This window comes from Cyanistes caeruleus, chromosome Z, assembly GCF_971803275.1.
Source record: "Cyanistes caeruleus chromosome Z, bCyaCae1.hap1.1, whole genome shotgun sequence".
In the NCBI taxonomy this organism is placed as follows: Eukaryota; Metazoa; Chordata; class Aves; order Passeriformes; family Paridae; genus Cyanistes; species Cyanistes caeruleus.
In genome coordinates, this window is record NC_141732.1 from 52,309,107 (window position 1) to 52,329,494 (window position 20,388).

A 20,388-nucleotide genomic window follows, 5' to 3' on the forward strand; every position below is an offset into this window, starting at 1 on the left:
TTAAAATGTAATAATTGTCTGTAAGAGTTTTTTAACAAATGCAATGCCTTTTCCATGTGTTATCTCAAATTACAAATATGTTGGTGCTGATAATTATTTCCATATATATATTATCATGTCCTACAAGGCCTGTAATTTCCTTTGACCTAAGCTGTAGTTTGATACATTATTTGATCAGCACTCTTAGTGAGTCATTTTATCCATATGTATTTAGTTAATTGGTTATTTTTCTCCCCACCCATGTTTATATATAATATACTCTACAAAGGAAAAGGAAATCTGACTGCCTGCAGCTGAGTCTAGTAAAAGAGCAATTAGGTTCTATCAGAGCCAGCAGCTGTCCGTAATGAATTCTGAATTAAAATTATGAGTGAAGAAAATAATCCAGCCATCTGCAGGAAATGTGAAAATATTTTTATAACCCAATAGCTGAATTCTGGAAAGGGGTATCTCTGAGATTTCCCAGCTGTACCTACATTAAATTCCGGAATATCCATAGACACAGAGTATGCTGGAACACATTACATCAACTTGGCTACAGCGTGTTTGGCTAACTTCGAACAGGCTGTATTTTTATCTAAAGTAATCAGCATGAAAGTCTCTTTAAATCCTCTCCCCGTGTCTCTAGAAGTAAAATGCAGCTTTAAAAATAGTCCTGTTATCTTTTCATGGAGGCTTTCCAATCAGTATTCTGTCCTGAATATTAATCTTTCTTCATTTTTCATACTTTTATGGACTTATTTCAGGGTCTCATCATTCATTATCAGATTTTTTCAGTGACTGCTGTTCCAAATAAATTCTGCATTATGATGTCTGGTTTTTTTGTTACCTGAATTTTAAAAACAATTTTTAATGTCGTAATACTATCCAAGTTCTTTTTACAGCTACCTTGAAACTTCTACACTAAAACTCCCATTATTTCCATTATAACTTGCCCACAATTTTTTGCTCATAAGTTCAAAATCCTGAAAAAAAAAAAAAAAAGAGATTAGTGTCTAACCTCTAAATGACAAGTTGTGATTAAGAAATGTGAAATGCTTAGTGGTATTAACCTTTCACAACCTGATTTTCTGTGTTACGGAGACTTAATGTTGGTATAAAGATTTCAGAGGTTAAGAAATGTTGTAATGAGTACCAGTAGTCAAGTTCTTCAGCTTCATTGGAGTATTGTCAGATATTAAAAAGGGTATTTATTTTTTTCACTGCTTGATCTAAAAAAAAACAGGACTTGCCTTCATATGAGCTCATCAGAGAAGCCTCAGGGTTTTTTAACTGTTTTCTACTGTGTAGCATCTCACTGCATTAATACTTATTGCTACCAATTCAGTTTAAACCAAATCTAGAGGTGGCAACATCAAGTTTGTCCCATCCTCAGAATGTATCCTCTAGGTATATCAGTTTTCAATTTAAAAGGAGGAGACATTCTGAGATACAAAACAACAGGTCTACTACTAAAGATCTATCAGTGTCAAGGTTCAGGACTAATTTATTGGTTATTTCCAAGTTTTCACTGTAGGGGAAGGGGGAGCAGGGGAGTGAGAAAAAAATTTAAAAAAAAAAAAATATTCGTGGACAGATTCATTTAGGGCTTTGAACTGTGATTGGTACTTCAAAAAAAAAGTCAGTGTGGACTAAAGAGTCCTGGTGATAACATCTTTCTTTTACTTTGTATTTAGCAGATGAAGTCCTGTGGCTGGATGACAACCTCAGACTTCATCAGTCTAAAACACAACCAGAAAAATTCCCAAGGGGAGCTTTTCTTAAGGAAAGAAACATTTGCTGGCCATAAGAGGAATACAAACACCTAGAATCAGGGAAGGGCCCAGAGGACTCTGAAACTTGGAATCATCTTAGTGGCTAGCAAGTACTTTCAAGGTCTTCCAGTTATCCAGTACTACAGAACACGTTTCTTCCCACAATTTTTAATTCATTTTCAGATAGCATCAGTTCACCTTCTGTTACTCGCACTGATAGGCTAATAGGTCTTCTTCATGAAAATGTAATCAAAGGACAGAAAGAAATATTCAAAAGTATGAAGTTACTTCTCAAAACATTCCACCCTGAGAATGCAAAGCAGGCTGAACTGCAAAAAAAGAACAAATAGTTGTTAGCAGCAAGCAGCATAATATCTGTTCATTGACTTCTCTGCTGTGCTGTAATCTTCACTTTTATTTATTGACGATAGGATCACAGTGTACTTCCTCTGCTAAATTACCCAGAAATATAATTTTCTGTACTTACTACAGCTGTTCAGGCATAGATCTATCTTTAATTGAAGGTAACAAGTCAGAGTAAGATGTGTTTTTTAAATTAACTTTAAAATACTTTCTTCTTCTAAAATGTATTTCAGTCAATTTTAGATCATTCTTTCTTTAGTGGAATGCGTAATGTCAAGAAGGCATTGTACATTGCAAAAAATGTAAAGTATGCACTGAAACTCAACAAATATCACATAGAAGATATATTTAGGATAGTACTCTTTGATGACAAATTCACAAGTCAGTACATTGAATATGTAAAATTGTATTTAGAGAAGCAGGAAAATAAGGAGAATATCTGATAGCTGAATTAATTTTGAAATAAAAAATATCAGAGTAAATCATTGTACACAGATAAAATATTACAGAGGAATAAAGTTTATTTTCATGTCTTTTCTTTGTATGTCTGAGTAATTGAAGAAATCAGCTAACACAGTGATTAAGTAAGGTGTATATGTAAAAATCCTCTATGAAAAGCAGGATTATGGCATGTATTGTTATATAGAATCAACAATCATTTCTGAAGGGAGACCATGATAAGAAAAATAAGTGGTATGAAATGAGGTCAGTGAACTTTTCAGTTATGTATAATTTCTGCTATTTCATCTCATAAACAGAACAATAAGAGAATTTTTTTCACCAGCAATTCATTATTTCAGGAAAGAAGCAGGTAGAATAGTTATGATAATTTGTCCCTTTCAAGAAAGAGGAAGAAAGTATCAATATTAATGGTGTGCTTTTTCAATGGTATAGTTCCTAAAGGTGTCAAGTACCTGGAGGCTGAAGTGTTGGTTTAAAAGAGGAGTTCTAAGGTGATCTGATTTACAGCTGGGAAATGAAATGCTTATGCCTCTTATAACTATGTTGGATCATGACACCAAATTTAAGACAGTGCATTTCAGTTTCTCACCTAGGACATGTCTAGAATGTTATTTTTCAGAGTCCCTTTGCCTAATTCCAATGAAATCTAATAAACAGATTTCTGTAGGGGAAACTGTATCTGTAACCTGTTGGTTAATAACCCTTAACTGATCCTTTCCTCTCTGAATTTCTTTTTGTCATACATGGTATTCTGCAACAATGCGTGTCACAATTTAATTATGTACTACTTTAAAAATTACTTCCTATTTGTTTGATATTCTCGTAATTTCATTTCATGACCTTAATTCTTTGGCAAGTAAAGAACAAATGGTCATTTTCATTTCATCTCCTGTATGTAATATTAATTTATGAGTGGTGAGAGGATTTGAAGTGCTCTAATGGAATGTCGTTGTTAGAAGATTCTCTTAAATTTTTTCATTTGCCTAACATTACCAATGGTGCATTTTTAGCCTGCATGGAAAATTCAGTTTTTAAAATTATTTTAGTAAACAATTATTTTCTGTACATGGGATTTGTTAGAGAAATTTTTGGGAGTTTTGATTCTCTGTGCTTTAATATTTGAGTTTGTGTTCAAGTTACAAACTCATAAGACAACTTCTTATCTTTGATCTCTCCAGAGCTGTACTTGGGATTAGATGAAGGACAAATTTACTTCCTGAACTTTATTATACTTTTGCAGGTGCATTTTACAAAAAAATACGGGCTTAAATCTGGGGCAGTTATGTTTGAAGAATTTATGGTAATACTGGAATTCTAAGAATGTACAGACTGGAAGGAAAAATCGTATTAAAATGCCATAAAGGAAGAACTATATAAGCCTGGCTTTTGGGTTGTGACTATCCCATGCTTTTGTCTACTAACTATGAAAACTAGGGAGAGTTCTAGACTGAACCTTATCTGATTGTAGTAGTGAAATATTCTCCTGTTTTCTGAATTTTTTTATTCCATGTTCTTTTTCAGACAATTTATGTGACTTCAGTGATAAATATCATTGCCTCCATGCATAGCCTAGGCATGAAGAAAATTCAGTCAGTGAAGTCATACATTTGCTAAAGCACCTAAAAAATGCTGAATACCATCCTTGTTGTCTGCCATAACCACAGTGAGAAGGGAAGAGTGTCACTGTACACTTGCATACAAAATTCTCAAAGATCTCTTATAATCTGCTATATAATTCTTGAAGGAATCCAGTATCTCCTCTAAAATGAAATTTCAGTTTACATCTTTGCACAAGGTCTTTATGTTATTTTGTTCAGTTGTTTCTTCTCAAAAGGATGTTCAGTGATTTTATAAGGGGCTTTTTTAGCTGCTTCCTGGCCAGGGGGGTGATTTTCTGCTCTGTTCTAATTTCCTTACCACAAAATGGGAAAATAATCTAAATATTGCTCTTGCCAGAATGACTACAGAATTTCTGTGGGATTGGAATCTAATCAGTCATTAGAAGTTCCTCAATAAAACCCAGACCTTTTTATATATTTCCCATATCACAAGCAATTTAATGTACTTTCAGTTTATAAATGCAAGCTTCATTCAATCTGAAACAGTAATATTCAATAAAATTTCCCCCTGATAGAAGTCAAAAAATGTCCTACATGATTTTTGGTCCATATTTTACTGTCTTTGCTTCCAATTAAATGATCTGTGAATACTGGTAATTACACTGCCTTCCTCTGCCAAATCACTGAAGTATCAGTAAAGGGTCATCATTTAAACAGCTACAAATTAATCACAAAAGCCAACCTTTAACACATCCATACAGTGATTTGAATTCAGAATGTCCCCCTTATGCCTCTTCATTTTCCTTTTTTGAATTGTAGCTATTGTAGCTGTATTGCATCACAGGACATTAAACGTGTTTCAGCTTGTGGGACTGAGTCAGTCATGATTTTAGAAATTGAAAACAAATGTTATAATACTGGAAATGACAATATTTGGAGCAGTAAAAGTTTCCTAGGTATGTCTATTTAATAGATATATAGGTTTTCAGACTGAAAATGTAATAATTCTTTTATTAAATGAAATGAAAATTCTAACTTTGACAGCAACACGAGAAGATGCAAACCAAAAGGGCAAGAAAGTCAATGGCAAAAGTAGTAAAAATTTTGTGAAATTATTCTTATTAGCTGAATTATCATGGTTAGTAGATGAAAGACAGGGAATTTCTTTTTATGTTTCAGTGGCTTACTGATGGAGATTCAAACTGCACGGCTTCCCAGTATTGTATCATACCATATTAAGAAGGCTGTGTGATAGTAGAAGAGAAAGAGAAATGGGATGAAAAATTAGGATAGTGTAGGTTTCTTTTATATGATAAGCTATTGTAGTTTAGAGTTAGAAGGTCTTGGGGGAAGAATGCACATTTCAAAGAGGAGTTAAAATCTTCATGGCACTCGTTCCATTTCAATGTGGAAAGTCAAAAGAGTAGTTTGGTAGACACAGCTCATTTATAATGGGCAGAACTAGAATGTAGTGAACATCTTAAAGGAGTAAAATATCTTGCTGGATAAAACGGTCCATAGAGATGTGTGTCAGGAGCCCAGTGAGGCCAAATGCCTCCATAAATGTAGTGTGTCAGCCCCTTCATCCTTACCATGAAATGAGTGCATAATAATATTTGCATCTGCTTTCATGATCTTTATAACTCCTTCATAAACCTGTAGATTAGCAAATATTTTCTTTGTTAGAATATGCTAATAACTATGATTCTTTGAGTTTGCTCATGAAAAAAATAAAATAAAAATATATAATAAAAGACATAAGATAATTAAAGACATGAAAAGAAGAACAGAAAATTGCTCATTCCAGCTGAAGGTAGAAGCATTTAACTGGTTTGGGATTTTACAGTTGTGGTCTGCAGGTACCAGTGACCTTTTTGATGTTCTGAAAAATCTGAAAAATGGCATATCCAATTATAAACGTGATGTTGAAACCACATTTTAGTACATTATAGAAAAAATAACCACATTCTAGATTACTGATAAAATCTGCACTGCCAAACTTTCATATTTCTCACTTGGCACACACTTACTAAACTGATAAAAACTGAATGTGAAGAGTAATCATTTAAGGAATGGTTTAAAACTTGATATGAACCAACCTGACATACAAATGTGTATTTATATTAAATTTATATTAAAAGAAAAAAAAAAAAAAACAAAGAAAATCACAACAGTGAGACAGCTTTTGGACATTTTCTCCATGATTTTTAGCCATGTTAATGTCAAACGCTTTTCCGGAAAAGCGGAGCTTTTATTATACAAGGTAAAAATGAACAACTTTTCAGTTACAATAGCCATCATTTTGTTTCTCTTTATTTTTTCCTTCTCTATAACTCCAACTGATGAATAGGTAAATTTTCTTAAAATCAGAATACTGGTTAATTCTTGTCAGAGTGGCATCCAAGAAAGTTGAGATTAATGCATTTGGTCTGTTAGCAGAAGTCCTGAGCTGTTTTAAGGGGATCTGCTGCTTGGAGGATTAATCTATGGCAAGAATACATGATTAACAATATGAAAATCTGCTGTCTTAGAAAGATTTACTGCCTATTAGACAAAATAGTATTCCATTCTGTACTTCCTTCTGATTTGGTTATAAGGAAATTCAGTTTGCAATCGGCAAGAATTCCTAGGGTGTGATGCAAGAAATCGATGTTTGACCTTGCTTATCAGTTTCAGGATAGACTTATGATATTTAATATCTGTGGAAAATACAGAAACTGTGAGGAGTTTTGGCTTTTATATAGTTGTCCTCTAGAAGCTGGGTTATAGTTATTTATGGTTTTTTCTATTTATGCTCAAAAAATTGCAGTTTGTGGGGTTCTTAAATATTCTTAATTTAGCTAATCTCAGTGTCTTGAAGTTTATAAACCATTGCTTACTATACCATGTACTTCATTTTCAGTCACTAACCGAAAAAAGTTAGGCATTCAGAAAGCCTGAAACTGTCATTCATTGTTACAGGCATGATGTGTTCCTGGACAGGAAAATGGTGTACAAACCCCGTTACATTTTACCCTTTAGCTTTGTTTAGCTACATGTATGCAAGTAGTTGAAACAAAACTTGGTACAGTTCAATCATATTCATGGCTTCAAAAAGGTGGTCCAACTTGATCCAGTTGGTGTCCAAACAGTTGGATTTCCCCCAGCCTACAGCTAGCACAGCTATTTAGTCATGGGTCTGCATTGCAAAGACTAACAGTATGTCCCAGCCAAATGAAACAGCAAAGGACAGAACAAACTGTGTTAACAGAAGCCCCACCAGTAGGGCTGGGAGATGGCCTGAAAGTTTACCAGCAGAGTATGACAGAAATATGTAAGTCTCATTTTCTGTTAGATTATTGTTTGCCAATAAATTTACCTCTCTATCTACCTGTAAAGAGAAGAGCAACAACAGCATGTTCAATGATTTAGATTATGTCATTAAACTTAGGTTATCTCATGCTACAAATAAAGCTTGAATTCTTAGAGGATTCATCATCTCCAGTAATTTCCATTTTTACGACATACATTTTGAGAACATGTTGCAAGGTGTTTTACTTCTGTTATAGTCAAACCTGAAACTGCAAGATGCAAAGATCTCATATAAAAGCATTCTGTGTTCTCAATTGCTTGTAATGGATGTTTAAGGAGTTTACTTATTTCAGGGCACCAACCTCTTTCATAAAAGCTGATGTTCATATTCAGAAATGTGCTGTTTAAATCAGCATCACAAAACGTTAACACTTGAATGACGTAAAAATAAGCACAGTGAATGAAACAGTCCATGTTTTCTTTCCCGTGTTCATTTCTTTTAGTGCTGGAGTCGGCAGGACTGGCTGTTTCATTGTGATAGATGCCATGTTAGAGAGAATAAAGCATGAAAAGACTGTAGATATTTATGGCCACGTAACTCTAATGAGAGCACAGAGGAATTACATGGTTCAAACTGAGGACCAATACATCTTTATCCATGATGCACTGCTGGAAGCAGTGACATGTGGAAATACCGAAGTGCCAGCCAGAAACCTGTATGCATATATCCAGAAGCTGACACAGATAGAAACAGGCGAGAATGTCACAGGAATGGAACTGGAATTTAAGGTACTGGGATTTTATGTTGTGGGTAACCAAAATCAAATAGTGTGATGCTAAAGCTTCTCTGTTCTCCACCAGTTGTTTCCAGTAATCAAAAGATAAAAGACACCATTAGACTAAAATTTTAAGTTAGGAAGATGGTTCTTTCTAAAAAGTACAATTCAATTCTCAGTGGGTGTCTGGACAAGAACCATTCAGTTGAGGGTGATTTAACCTTGCTGTTCCTTTATTTTTATTATATCTTGAAATATGTGTTTGTGTAGGGGTTTAATACTGGAATTTGTCCAAATGCACTAATGGAGCAGACATTGTACTTGTATAAGGTACTAAAGAAGCTTTACAATATTTGGGTAATGCAATAGAATGTGGAAATGTAAGCATCTGAATTTGAAATTACTCATTAATGGCTACCGAGCAGAGATTATAAAACTTGAGAGCGTCGCTTGTCTTTGTTATACCTGGCCTTAATTCTTAAATTTGTTTTCAACAGCGTCTTGCTAGCTCTAAGGCTCACACTTCAAGATTCATCAGTGCCAATCTTCCATGTAATAAATTCAAAAATCGCCTTGTCAATATTATGCCATACGAATCCACAAGGGTATGCTTGCAGCCTATTCGAGGAGTAGAAGGCTCTGACTATATTAATGCCAGTTTCATTGATGGATACAGGTACAAATAGTGATGTGTTCTTATCCTTATACTGTTTAAAATGCTTACAAAATTGTTCATGTAATTGTGTTTAAAATAACAAAACTTAGTATTGAAATCTAGTAATTTTTTTTCTGTCTGTTCAGGGCATGTTTGATTGGGTGCTTTTAAAATTCTATAATGGGTTTATATTTTTCCCCATGTAATATAGAAATATTTTGTAAATTACATAGAATCTTAGACGTTACATTTTTACCTGTGCTTAAGCCACTGAAAGCTGTCAGTCAGTACGCTTTACACACTGAAAGCTAATGAGATTTTAAACATGCCCATGATTTGGGCCCCTATTTCTTCACAGTTATTCTGCTTAAAGGGATATGTAAAAATCAGATGCAGGAGATACACTCTGTGTGTCATGGTCCTGGAACCCTGACTAAGCTTGACCTAACTACCAAAAACCTTTTGTATGTAAACAGATGTGCAGCCCACCGGCATCTCTGTGACAGCAGGGAACAATCCCTTCAGCTGACTTAGAGCAGCTGGTTGAAAGAGGCATGAAAGGAAATGGCAGTTTCCCTATGTTTGCCACAGTTTAGGGGTGCCTGAGTATCCATAACCGCATAGATAATTTTCTGAGCCTCAGATCATAACTGAAAATAAACTTCATCTCCACTACACTCACAAAGGTGTTTCTGTTGCTTGGAAGAAGCTAGAACTGCACAAACTGGTCATCATCTTTTAAAGCTGCTGATCCAATCTTTCAATGATTTCTTTTCAGCTTCCACCAATAGGCTATTAGGGCCTGGAAATTCACACTCCATTCCCAAATTTTCTTCCTGCCTTACTTTTTGCTGGAGGCATCAGACTGTTGAAATGAAGTTAATAAAGAAACTGTGTGATGCTATAATTCCTAAACTTAATAGATTGTTAGACAGTTATTTCTATAAAATGAACCAGCACAACTAAGTGTTTTTTAAGTGCTTTTTACAGCATACAAAATTGAGCAATTAGAGTTGCATTAAAATTTAAATAATAATGATAAAGTCATACATCATAATATTAACTGACTAATTTTCCTCTCAAAGTCCTAAAAATAAAAAGCCATAGTTTGATTAAACAATCATAATAAGGTTTTAATGTGCTCATTATTAATAGTATATATATTTTCCCTCCAGATAATGTTTTCATATAAGCAAAGAATTTGAGAATAAATCCACTTTTTTGATTAAAATAATACTATTAATTTACGTTGTTTATTTTTATTTTTTTTTAATGTAGGAAACAACAAGCTTACATAGCTACACAGGGTCCTTTAGCAGAAACAACTGAAGACTTCTGGAGAATGCTCTGGGAGCATAATTCTACAATTGTGGTCATGCTCACTAAGCTACGAGAAATGGGCAGAGTAAGTACTGCTCCAATATTCCTTTATTAAAGCTTTGGTTACAGAAGCTGTTTTCATTAAAATATTTCATTGTTGGGAACATCTAAAGATGAGAATTTTGGTTCCTTCGCCTTTTGAAGTGGGAGTGGCCTTCCTGGTCACTAGGTATAAGTTTTTCCATCCTGCTGATGTGTTGCAATAGACAAACTAGACATGTCATATTTTTGTGGGACACACTAAGATTCAGCAAGTGGGTTTGCATGCTGATATTCCAAGGTATGCAGAGAGAGACCATTGCTGTCTGTTGAAAAAGAAAGATCTCTTATTTGGAAACTTCACTTTTGCAGCATCTCCTTGTAAAAATGTTAAAAGAAAGTGTGGTGTTCTTTAGATCTGAATGTCTTCTCTGTGTTCTGTGCTGCACATTAAAGTTTCAGCCCCCAGTCTACAGTTCTAAACTATTGTCATTGGTACTCTGTAAACTGGAAAGAACGAAGCAGTCTCCTATCTGGAAAGGATTATGTCAAGAGAAATCTGGCATCTGATAACTGAAATCTGAGTTAGGCCACGTGTCTGAGAGAGTAGGGATTATTCAGGACATGGCTGGTGGATGCAGAGATAGTTGTGACTGAGGCTGGGGGGACTTGCTCCAACAAGCAAAAAGGAGGAAAACTTGAAGGTGGTATCAAGATTTAAATTGAGATAAAAATTCACCATTGAAAATTAGATTAAGGATAGCTCTTGTCACTGACAGACAACAAAACTGAGCAGAAGTATAAGCAATTTCAGATAAACAGCAGCCAATGAGAAACCCTTTGCAATGCAGTATTAGAGATAATGTTTTGCTCTACACCAACACAAGCAGCTCCCGTTCCTGTCACTATTGGCATTTTCCATGATTATTATACTTAGCTGGGTGAAAAACAGCTCATAACACTTTATGGTAGTGCTCTCAATGTATTTTACTTTGTATACCTTATTTATTTTAAAATGTATTTTACTTTGTTATTTCATAGGAAAAATGCCACCAGTACTGGCCTGCAGAGCGCTCAGCCAGATATCAGTATTTTGTGGTAGATCCAATGGCAGAGTACAATATGCCACAGTATATTCTGAGGGAATTCAAGGTTACAGATGCAAGGGTAAGTCAACATAACGTTACACTTGTTCCCATAAGTTTAAAAGACAATGTCTATTTCTTTATTTTTCTGTGTTCAGGGTTTTTTATTTTTTTTGTTATTATTAAGAAAACCCTGGAGATATACTTTATATTTGCAATAATAAAAAAGCAGATTAAGTTATTTTTAAATAAATGGGATCTTTCTGTAGGAATGATTGATTTCATTCAGATCTAGCATCTGGGCAGCAAAATTTTATAGTTCTGAACTATTTGTGCCAAAATACATTAGATTATTTGAGGACCATTTTCCTCTTTTTCCTCATTTTCTCCTTGATCATTATTGGGTACAATTTTTGCCATATAGAGTGTTGTTTTGTTGTTTTGCACCACCCTTGAGGCTGACTGAGTATGAAGGTTAATACACTGGGATTTTAAAACTGCAGAGCAAATGACATTCATATGAAAAGCTGGACAAGCTTTGCACATTATAATTTGAATTTTTATATAGCATATTTTCAGCTCTCTAGTATATCTGCAGAGTAGATACATGCAGCTGTGACCTTAGCATCCTCATTTTCATACTTCATTTCTTATCTGAATTCCTGAGTCCAAAACTGAGTACTCATATAAGATTAAACATACATAAACTTTTAATATATATTTGGCATTCAATTCTCAGACTTGATTTCTAGCACTTCAGTCTGCATGGCAGCAAAACATACTGTCAGCCTTTGTTTCTCTAGGCACTGTGGAATTATACTTGTTCAAGCAAAATAGCAGGAATAATATGAATGTCTACTCAGAGTTGCCTGTCAGCATCCAAAATACTAGATTTCCTCATGGTTAATTAGACCACCGCTTTTAATGTGAACTAAAAGTAAAATTGGGTAGTATTGTTAGTATTGTATCAAGTTAGCATATGAACATTTTGTTTGGCAAATGAGATTTAAGTATAGGTTTTTGTAAAGAAACTGTAGATACATTGGATTTGATGTTCTTTCTGTTTGAAATGTAGTAAGGATTATGACTCATAGCTTTCTAGCCCATTTGTGCTTAAGAAAAGTGAGAACAAGCTCCTAGCTTCAGTCTTTAAACATGCTTGTAAGCAGAGATAGTCAAATCCAATTTTACTGCAAATGTCCTGATAGTTTTAATTGATTTCCTATTAAAAATATTTTTTCAAGTTGGGAGAGTTATTACGTGACATAGTTCACAAAGCTCTGATGACAAAATTAGTTATAACAAAATGCCATAGCAGTAACTGAAGTGTCTCCAGATACTTTGTATTTTAAAGAAGTTTTTTCAAGACTTTGTACTGAAGTAAAATATTTAAGAATTGCTTACCTACATCAAATCAGTAAAAAAGGGTCATATAATTAAATAATTAAATTAGCCATAACTTAATATAATTTTTTTTATATTGTATTAATAAACCTCTTTTAGAAAGCATTAAGCACATTGAAAGTTCCGGTATGTCATTTTACTATTACATATTGTTGCTTCTCAAATTTTAAAAACCTCTATACATGATGATCCAAATTTTTTTAAGCTCCACGGTGAGCTGACAGCACCATCCTAAATTTTCTGGTTATGCTGGAAAACTATAGCTCCTTTCAAATTTACTGGAAGAAATGGGAAAAAATTACCAAAATGTACATTACCGTTTTCTTCTAGTTAGGCTTTTGTGGCTGTCACACGCAGTAATTGAGATCATTTGACTAAATTGTTGCTCTCAAAGAGTAAATGCTGGAGTGATTGCAAACATCCTGTCTCCCTCTCATCTCCAAATCCATCTGTACTGTTACAATACCAGCCATGCTCTGGCAGACCCAAGATGACCACTTCTTCCACAGAGACAAAAAATGAGGCACTGTACCTGTGTAGGTGCCAGCAGCAAGTGTCTGGTGTGGAACTCTCTGTTATTTCTGAAACTGAACTGTGAGTTGTCATACGGTGAAATTGACCTCTGTAACGTTTTCAAGTTATTGCTTCGGACTGCTTTGTACTCACTTTCTCTGGAAACTCAAGAGATCAATATGTTGGGCCAGTCTTATTTCAGGCTAAACTATTAGAGATGGCTGTAAGAGAGTATTAAAAATTCTAAAGCCTAATCAAAAGACAATTTAATATCCCCAGTGAGGAGGAAGAATAAATCCAAACGGTCAGTCACCAAATAGGATGATACATTGAAAGCCCTCTGTGCCACATAGGGATCTGAAAGTATTTATTTTGATAACTAACTGTGCAAACTGTCACAGTATTTGAAAGTAAAGATTTTAATAAAATTTGGCATTTGTATCTGGACCGCTGTTGGCAAGAATCTCATTAAAAGAAATCAACACTCTTTATAATGTCAGTAGCAGAGGGAACTGTAAGAAATTGCAGATCAGTTCCCAATATGCTTTAATGCTAGTCTAATATAGACTAAGTAACTTTACTTCTCTGCTCATTAAATAACATTAAATAACAGAGGTTATTTTCATTTCACAGACTTGCACTGGAGTACTGAGTTACTGAAATCATGAAACATACTAATACAGTTGATATATACACACTAAAAAATAAATATTTAGCGTTACATCTATTTATGACATAGAAATATGTTAACTTTCCAGCGACAGACTGGACTTAAGTTAATTAGTGTCTTTCTTACTTTTTCTACTTGGAAAAAGTTATTGTTATTTAGTCTAAGCCCTATCAGGGTCAGAAATTGCTGAAGAGTTTCCATCTCCTTAACAATATATTGCAAGTAAGTCAGATTTCAGGGGTTTTTTTTCTTTACTTTAGAAGAATGGAAGGTTACTTTGAAGGGAATCAACCTGTACTTGTGTCTTCTTGATAAATTTATATCGTGTCTAAAGCAATCTGGAGGATGCAATTTCATTATGTCTTTTTTGGAGGAAAGTGGGATTACAGAGACCATTATCAGAGATGTTTGTATTAACAAAATACTATTTTGGAAGTAAACATTTAGTTCTTTGTTTTGATGCCCACAAGAAATCAAATTGGATGAATATTTTCAAACATTACGTATTTGTTTAAGTGGAGAAAAGTGTTTCATAGATACAAACTACTAAATTGTCAGAGGGGTCTAGTGGAAGTAAACAGTATGGGTGTCCTCTCATGGAGTAGTTGCTGGTACACACACATATTTTTTCTGTTTTCCTCACTCATCTGAGACACAGGAGGCAAAATCCCACAGAACCAGAGGATATATAAAAGCAAAGTATTGGGGTTTCCTTTGGTTATATTTAAAATCACTTTTATATAATTTCAAAGGTCTGTAACAGCTGACTGCTTGTGCTCTAAGGAAAAAGAGAGAAAGATTGTTCTTGCCTCCAGCATAACTTGATGCTTTTTGAGAGGAATCTCCAGAATTAATTTTAATTTTCCAAGACTTTTACTTAGAAGAAATTTAAATTTTTCATGAGTTTCACTTAATAGAAGACTATTTTGAAGACATGAGAGGGTGAATGCTTAGAAAACATAATGTCTAGAGACACCAGTTAACATCAGTAGCTCATATTGCCATGATTTTGAGCATTTCAGCTGTGCAGATTGAGTGTCAATATCATGAATGTTTGAAAATGAAGAATAAATTTGCTTTATCCATTTGTATTGCATTTTTTTCTCTGTCCTGACTTTTTACCCATCAAATAGGCATATAGCAGAAGTTGGCATTTAGTAATTCTAGTGACTTCATTATAAAAATAATTACAATGCTGTATTCTGCGCTTTAAAGAAGTGCTGTTAGTATTCCTAACCATCCAGATTGAAGAGCTTCAGATGGCTTGTTTTGAGAAAGGAAGCCCTTCCTCTCAATTTTAACTAACTCCAAGCTTCTAATGAATTAAATGAACCATTATTGAAGGGAAATTTGTTAAACAAGTGGCTTGTTTATCCATCTTCCAGGAAAGATTTTCACCTCATAGAAAGCAGCTTACTATTAGAGAAAACATTTGCAAGGAGGGCAATGCCTGAACAAGTCTTACCAGTAAAGATATTCCTACTGTGAAGTAGTTGAGCATATCTCAGAAATGGAAAGTCAGATTAGATGACCTTATTCTGCCTGATCTGTATATCAAAGAATTTGTAGTCCACAGGATTCAAAACATAACATACCAAAAAAGTCATATACCCTCGTAGGTTTTTTATGCCTTTGGGCTCAGGCACACTTTTTACACCTTAAGAATGCCAGAAGACTCTTCTATGTAGTGTGGAAACAAATCCATGCGATATTGTTAATGAAACTAACAATAACACTTCTGAGCCAATACAAAAGCTTCAGACAGTAGTACTGCAGCTGAAAGAGTTTCCATAAATGTGGAGCCATTCCCCAGCTCCTCTCAACATCCTTACTTTGTGACTGTCTTTATGATTATTGGCTGACCAACTTTAAGCCACAGCAACATGTCTTTATGATACATTATTTGTGTCTTTTGTTAAAGGATGGTCAGTCCCGAACAGTGAGGCAGTTCCAGTTCACTGACTGGCCAGAACAAGGAGTGCCAAAGTCTGGAGAAGGATTTATTGACTTCATAGGCCAAGTGCATAAAACAAAAGAGCAATTTGGTCAGGATGGACCAATTTCTGTTCATTGCAGGTAAGTAAACAAAGCTTAAAAATATGCTATATGCAGATTTGGTTTTTTCCTACAGCTGATTGCTGATTGTGGCAAAAGCACATATTTAAACAACATTTCAGAGGTGAACTATCATAAAATGTAATCAAATAGAGGATCCAAAAAGGAACACAATGAACAGCTTTATGAAATGTGAACTGTTTAGTGATATTCCATTTATACAGAAATGGTTCTTCAGATATATGTGGAAACATATGATTTTTTTTTCACTTATAAATGCCTCTAATGCATAAAAGCAGTCTGGTCAGTGCTGCACACAGAAGGCATAGGAAGAGCCTTATCATGGGCTGCTGCATCTGATATTTTTTCCACTAGAAATTAAAAATGAGGCTTTTACTTTGGTGGGAATTATTAGCTGCAAACAAGCTAGTTACACCTCAGTGGCACATTAGTAGCAATCAAGATGAGGCAAAAAAAAAAAAAAAGGTAGCTATTTCAAGAAAGGGAATGGAATAGAAAGCGGTGTTTAGAAATTTTGCCTGTCAAAGAAGTAATTGAGGTTTGAGTTGATGAGTTCTGACTTCAGAACTTAGTGCTCATTTTTGATGTGATGACTTCCCTCAATTCCTTTGCAATTGATATGCAGATGAAAACAGCTTGCACGGGGGTTATGAATAATCCAGCATGGGCTTTTTAATATTCTTGTATTTTTTATTTATTTTCTCTACAGTATTCTAGAGTCTATAGCAGATGGCCAAAAATAATATCTTTATCTTTTATCTCTTATTTAATAAATTGTTTTCTATAAATTCCATTAGGATTTTAGATACTCATTTTTGTAAAATGAAATTATTTTTTTTTGTAGGTTAAATATTATTATTTATATAACAGAGATGCAAAATACTGACACAAGTTGCAAATCCTTACTAAAAGCCAAGTAGTGACCCAGTACTATCATGAAGACAAATGAATGAGTTTAGTAGAGCCTAGTAAACAGATAAAAAATCTCATCTTTCCAAAGTCAGGAGTAAACAGAAGTTGAGTTCTTTATGATCCCCTAATCTGATAGATAAAATGAATGTATTGGAATACTTGGATCCTACTTTTCTTGTATGGCCAAAATTTTTTATGGCCTGCTGAGGAGAATAGCATTGCAGAGCACTCTTTAGGATTCATTACACAAGGGAGATGAAGGCCAACCCAGATAAGAGTAAGCCTTATTCTTCAACATTCATGAGTTTTGAGAGGACAGAAGTAATAAGTGATATTTATGCTTTTGTGTAGATAAGAAAGTGAAGTGATAATATTCTCCTAAGTTCCTTGTACCGTGCAGACTGGTCCACTTGTGACTACAGTGAATACTGCTTACAGTACATTACATATCCCTCCCAAATAGTTTGATATTTCATGGTAACATTATGGATTTCTACTGTTGACTTTGCTAGAAATAAAGTCAAATCCAGTGTAAGTAATCATGGCGTGGTTTTTAAATGTCTTTATCATTATTCTAATGACAATTTAGGGACTGGTAATGCTAATCATCATTGCCAGTGTTAGTCAGCTTACATGAATAGGAAGAGTCCCTAGCAAATTAGTAAGTTTGTTTCTTTCAGGAAGCAGAAGATCATGGATACCTGCAATTTCCTAGTCTCTGAGGAATTACTAAAATAATGCCTCTAGTTTGTACTATGCAGGGTTTTACAGTGAATTAAAACTCCCCTAGTGTCACTTCCTTTGGGTCTCCTTCACACTGCACACAGTTTTCACAAGTTTGCTTTCTCTGTTACACAGTAAACCCTCACAACCCACAATCCTAAATTTTCTCTTTCCCTATCATTTTTACAAATAGGTCAGTGTGTTGAATTAAAAAATTTCTAACCTCATGAGGCAGATACTTAAAACTATTTAAGAGAGCAAAGGACTGTTCATCTTGAAGCAAAATTTTCACTTCAACTGGTATTCGATATTTACAGTCATTTTATTCCAGCTTTTAGCTCAAGAGTGAGGAAGACCTTTCCCAGAATGCATTCAAGATGTATTTGTAGTAATAACCTATTCTCTCTTACAAAAAATCAATACATCCACATAGTTCGTTAAAGCATCTTAACTTTAGTTTCTACTCTAAATTATAAATCACTGTGACTCATAATGCACCATGAAGGATTTCTTTAACTTTACTCTAGAAATCCTAAGCATTTTTGGATTGGAATTGTTCCAATGTTGGAGTATGCTTGCCACTTTAAAGGGAACAGGATCAATTTCTCACAGGCTTTTCTAAGACATTACACTTGATGACCAGTCAGGATTTCCAAGCATTGACATCTTTCCATATTAGTCTCTCTTCCTCATTAAGTAGTGTCTTCAGGTACTTGCTGATTTTTTAAGTACACAAGACAACAAGTAAATTTCTTCCTTTTGCTGAAGATTTCTGAGTAATTTTTTTTAAGTAAAAAAGATATGTCTAATGTATGAGGCCAAAAATCTTCTCACATATTTAGATATTTTTTTTTATTATTTTTTTTTTTTTTGTAATGGCAGAGCAGGAGTGGGAACAGGGAGAATGTAAAATGGTAATCTGCCTTCATTCTCGTGGTCATTTTCTGGGCTACTTAGTTTAGATCACGCTGTCATCGGGTGTGTAAAGTTCAAGCTCATTCCAACGAGCAGGTTCCAGGATTTTTCTGGATGTTTCTTAATTGCTAGCTGTCTAATTTACCTCATCAGGTACTTTACACTACAATTGCTTTAGATGTCCAGGACTGCTGTAGTCCCATACAGGTAAATCATTACTGACAGCCTGATACTCTGTCAAATGGTGCGTCAGTTGTCCTTTGGCTTCAGCAATCTGAAGGCACAAAGCCTATACAGAATTGATACATCCATTTGCATGTGCCTAATAACCCTAGAAGTGTACTGACCTCTACCAAACACTAAAATTCCAACATAAAATTTGAACACTCAATTTCCACACTAGTTTCATGAATTTTCTGGATTTCTGTCATAGTTCATATGAACATTCAAGAGTTCTTCAGGATTTCTCTGTTTATGCTATTTCATTCATCTGTCTGGTGAATAGTTTTCATAAATATTCAGTTTCCCGAGGTTATCTAGCTGGAGAAAACCTTATGAAATTATTAGCATCAGCAGTGAGATGACAAGGGGCATAGTTTCCACCCGTAGAAGTTCAGACTTACAAAGTCTTTTTTCTGTGTAGTTACCTGTCCCTTTTGCAAAGGATAATCCTCGTGAATAAGTGATTGTTTAATTTAAAAAGCTAACAGCTACTGGCTCTATTAATGGCAAGAATTTCCATCACATTTTAAGAGTTAAAGCTAATATCAGAAACCCAGGACAGAACAGAAAGCAAACAAGCCACACATACTCAAAGAAGATTTTTAAGACTAATGTAGACAAACATGGTAAATGCATCTCGGCATTGGAAAGCAAAGATCCAGACTGCCAGACTTGAATAAGACCTGAATTGAGATTTTTCTCTGTCCATTATTTGAATTGGAGCATGCATGAAGAAGTTCAATATTAAATGAAGATCCATACGTCTAACTCAAAGCAAAAGGTAAAATAGCACAGTGAAGATGTACAAAACAGTGCATATACATGACAAACTAAAGTAAAGCAAGCAATAAAATGCATTTTGGCTTCATTTTCTCTTGTCAGTTCCAATGTATGTTATTGGCAACAAATGTTAACATTTGCCTTCACCATGCACTGATTATTGTATATCTGGATGAACAAACCAAGTCCCTTTGCAAGGAAGTCTGGAGAGTCGGGATATACTCAGCAGATGTAAAGTTATCTTGAGTGCAGTTATTCTTTTGAATGCAATGTGGTAATTTGCTGTGGAATTTTGCTTAGTGAGCCTCTCCCCATACAGAAATTTGTACACATATGGTGTGTTGTAACCACAAAGAATTTGTCAGCCAATTCTTTCAGCATTAACTGTCAATTAACATTTGATTTTTTTGTTTTATTCTCTTCAACAGTGCGGGTGTTGGAAGGACTGGAGTATTCATAACCCTGAGCATTGTGTTAGAAAGAATGAGATATGAAGGTGTTGTAGACATCTTCCAGACTGTCAAAATGTTAAGGACACAGCGGCCAGCCATGGTACAGACAGAGGTGAGAAAAACAGTATCCATATTGCAATGGTGATGGAAAAGAAGTGGTATTCACACAAGCAAAAAAATGCACAGATAGAGACTGTATAAAACATGCTTACTGTTACATCTGAAGTCATATATGGGCCCTATGACCACAGGGTAAAATCTGCCATAAAGGTATTGCAAGGTCTATTTCCTGTTACTGCAGTAATTACTGTAAGATGAGGAAGAAAAAATTAATTTCAGCAGTGGACCCTTAATTATGGTAGTTGAGAAAATCCTTTTGTGATGCATCACACATTTTTATTTGATCCTTGTTCCCTG

The 20,388-nt window shown here is 34.6% G+C and overlaps 1 protein-coding gene across 29 annotated transcripts in view; it reads left to right on the forward strand.

Moving 5' to 3' along the window:
• PTPRD (protein tyrosine phosphatase receptor type D) overlaps positions 1 to 20,388 on the forward strand; it is a 1,176,387-nt gene that overhangs the window by 1,153,549 nt on the left and 2,450 nt on the right. For all 29 annotated transcript variants that reach the window (XM_086870058.1, XM_086870064.1, XM_086870061.1 and 26 more), the window contains 6 exons: positions 7,933 to 8,218; positions 8,703 to 8,881; positions 10,139 to 10,265; positions 11,261 to 11,386; positions 15,813 to 15,967; positions 19,948 to 20,083. In XM_086870058.1, coding sequence (XP_086726184.1) covers positions 7,933 to 8,218; positions 8,703 to 8,881; positions 10,139 to 10,265; positions 11,261 to 11,386; positions 15,813 to 15,967; positions 19,948 to 20,083 — 1,009 coding nt within the window. The remainder of the gene's footprint in view (positions 1 to 7,932; positions 8,219 to 8,702; positions 8,882 to 10,138; positions 10,266 to 11,260; positions 11,387 to 15,812; positions 15,968 to 19,947; positions 20,084 to 20,388) is intronic.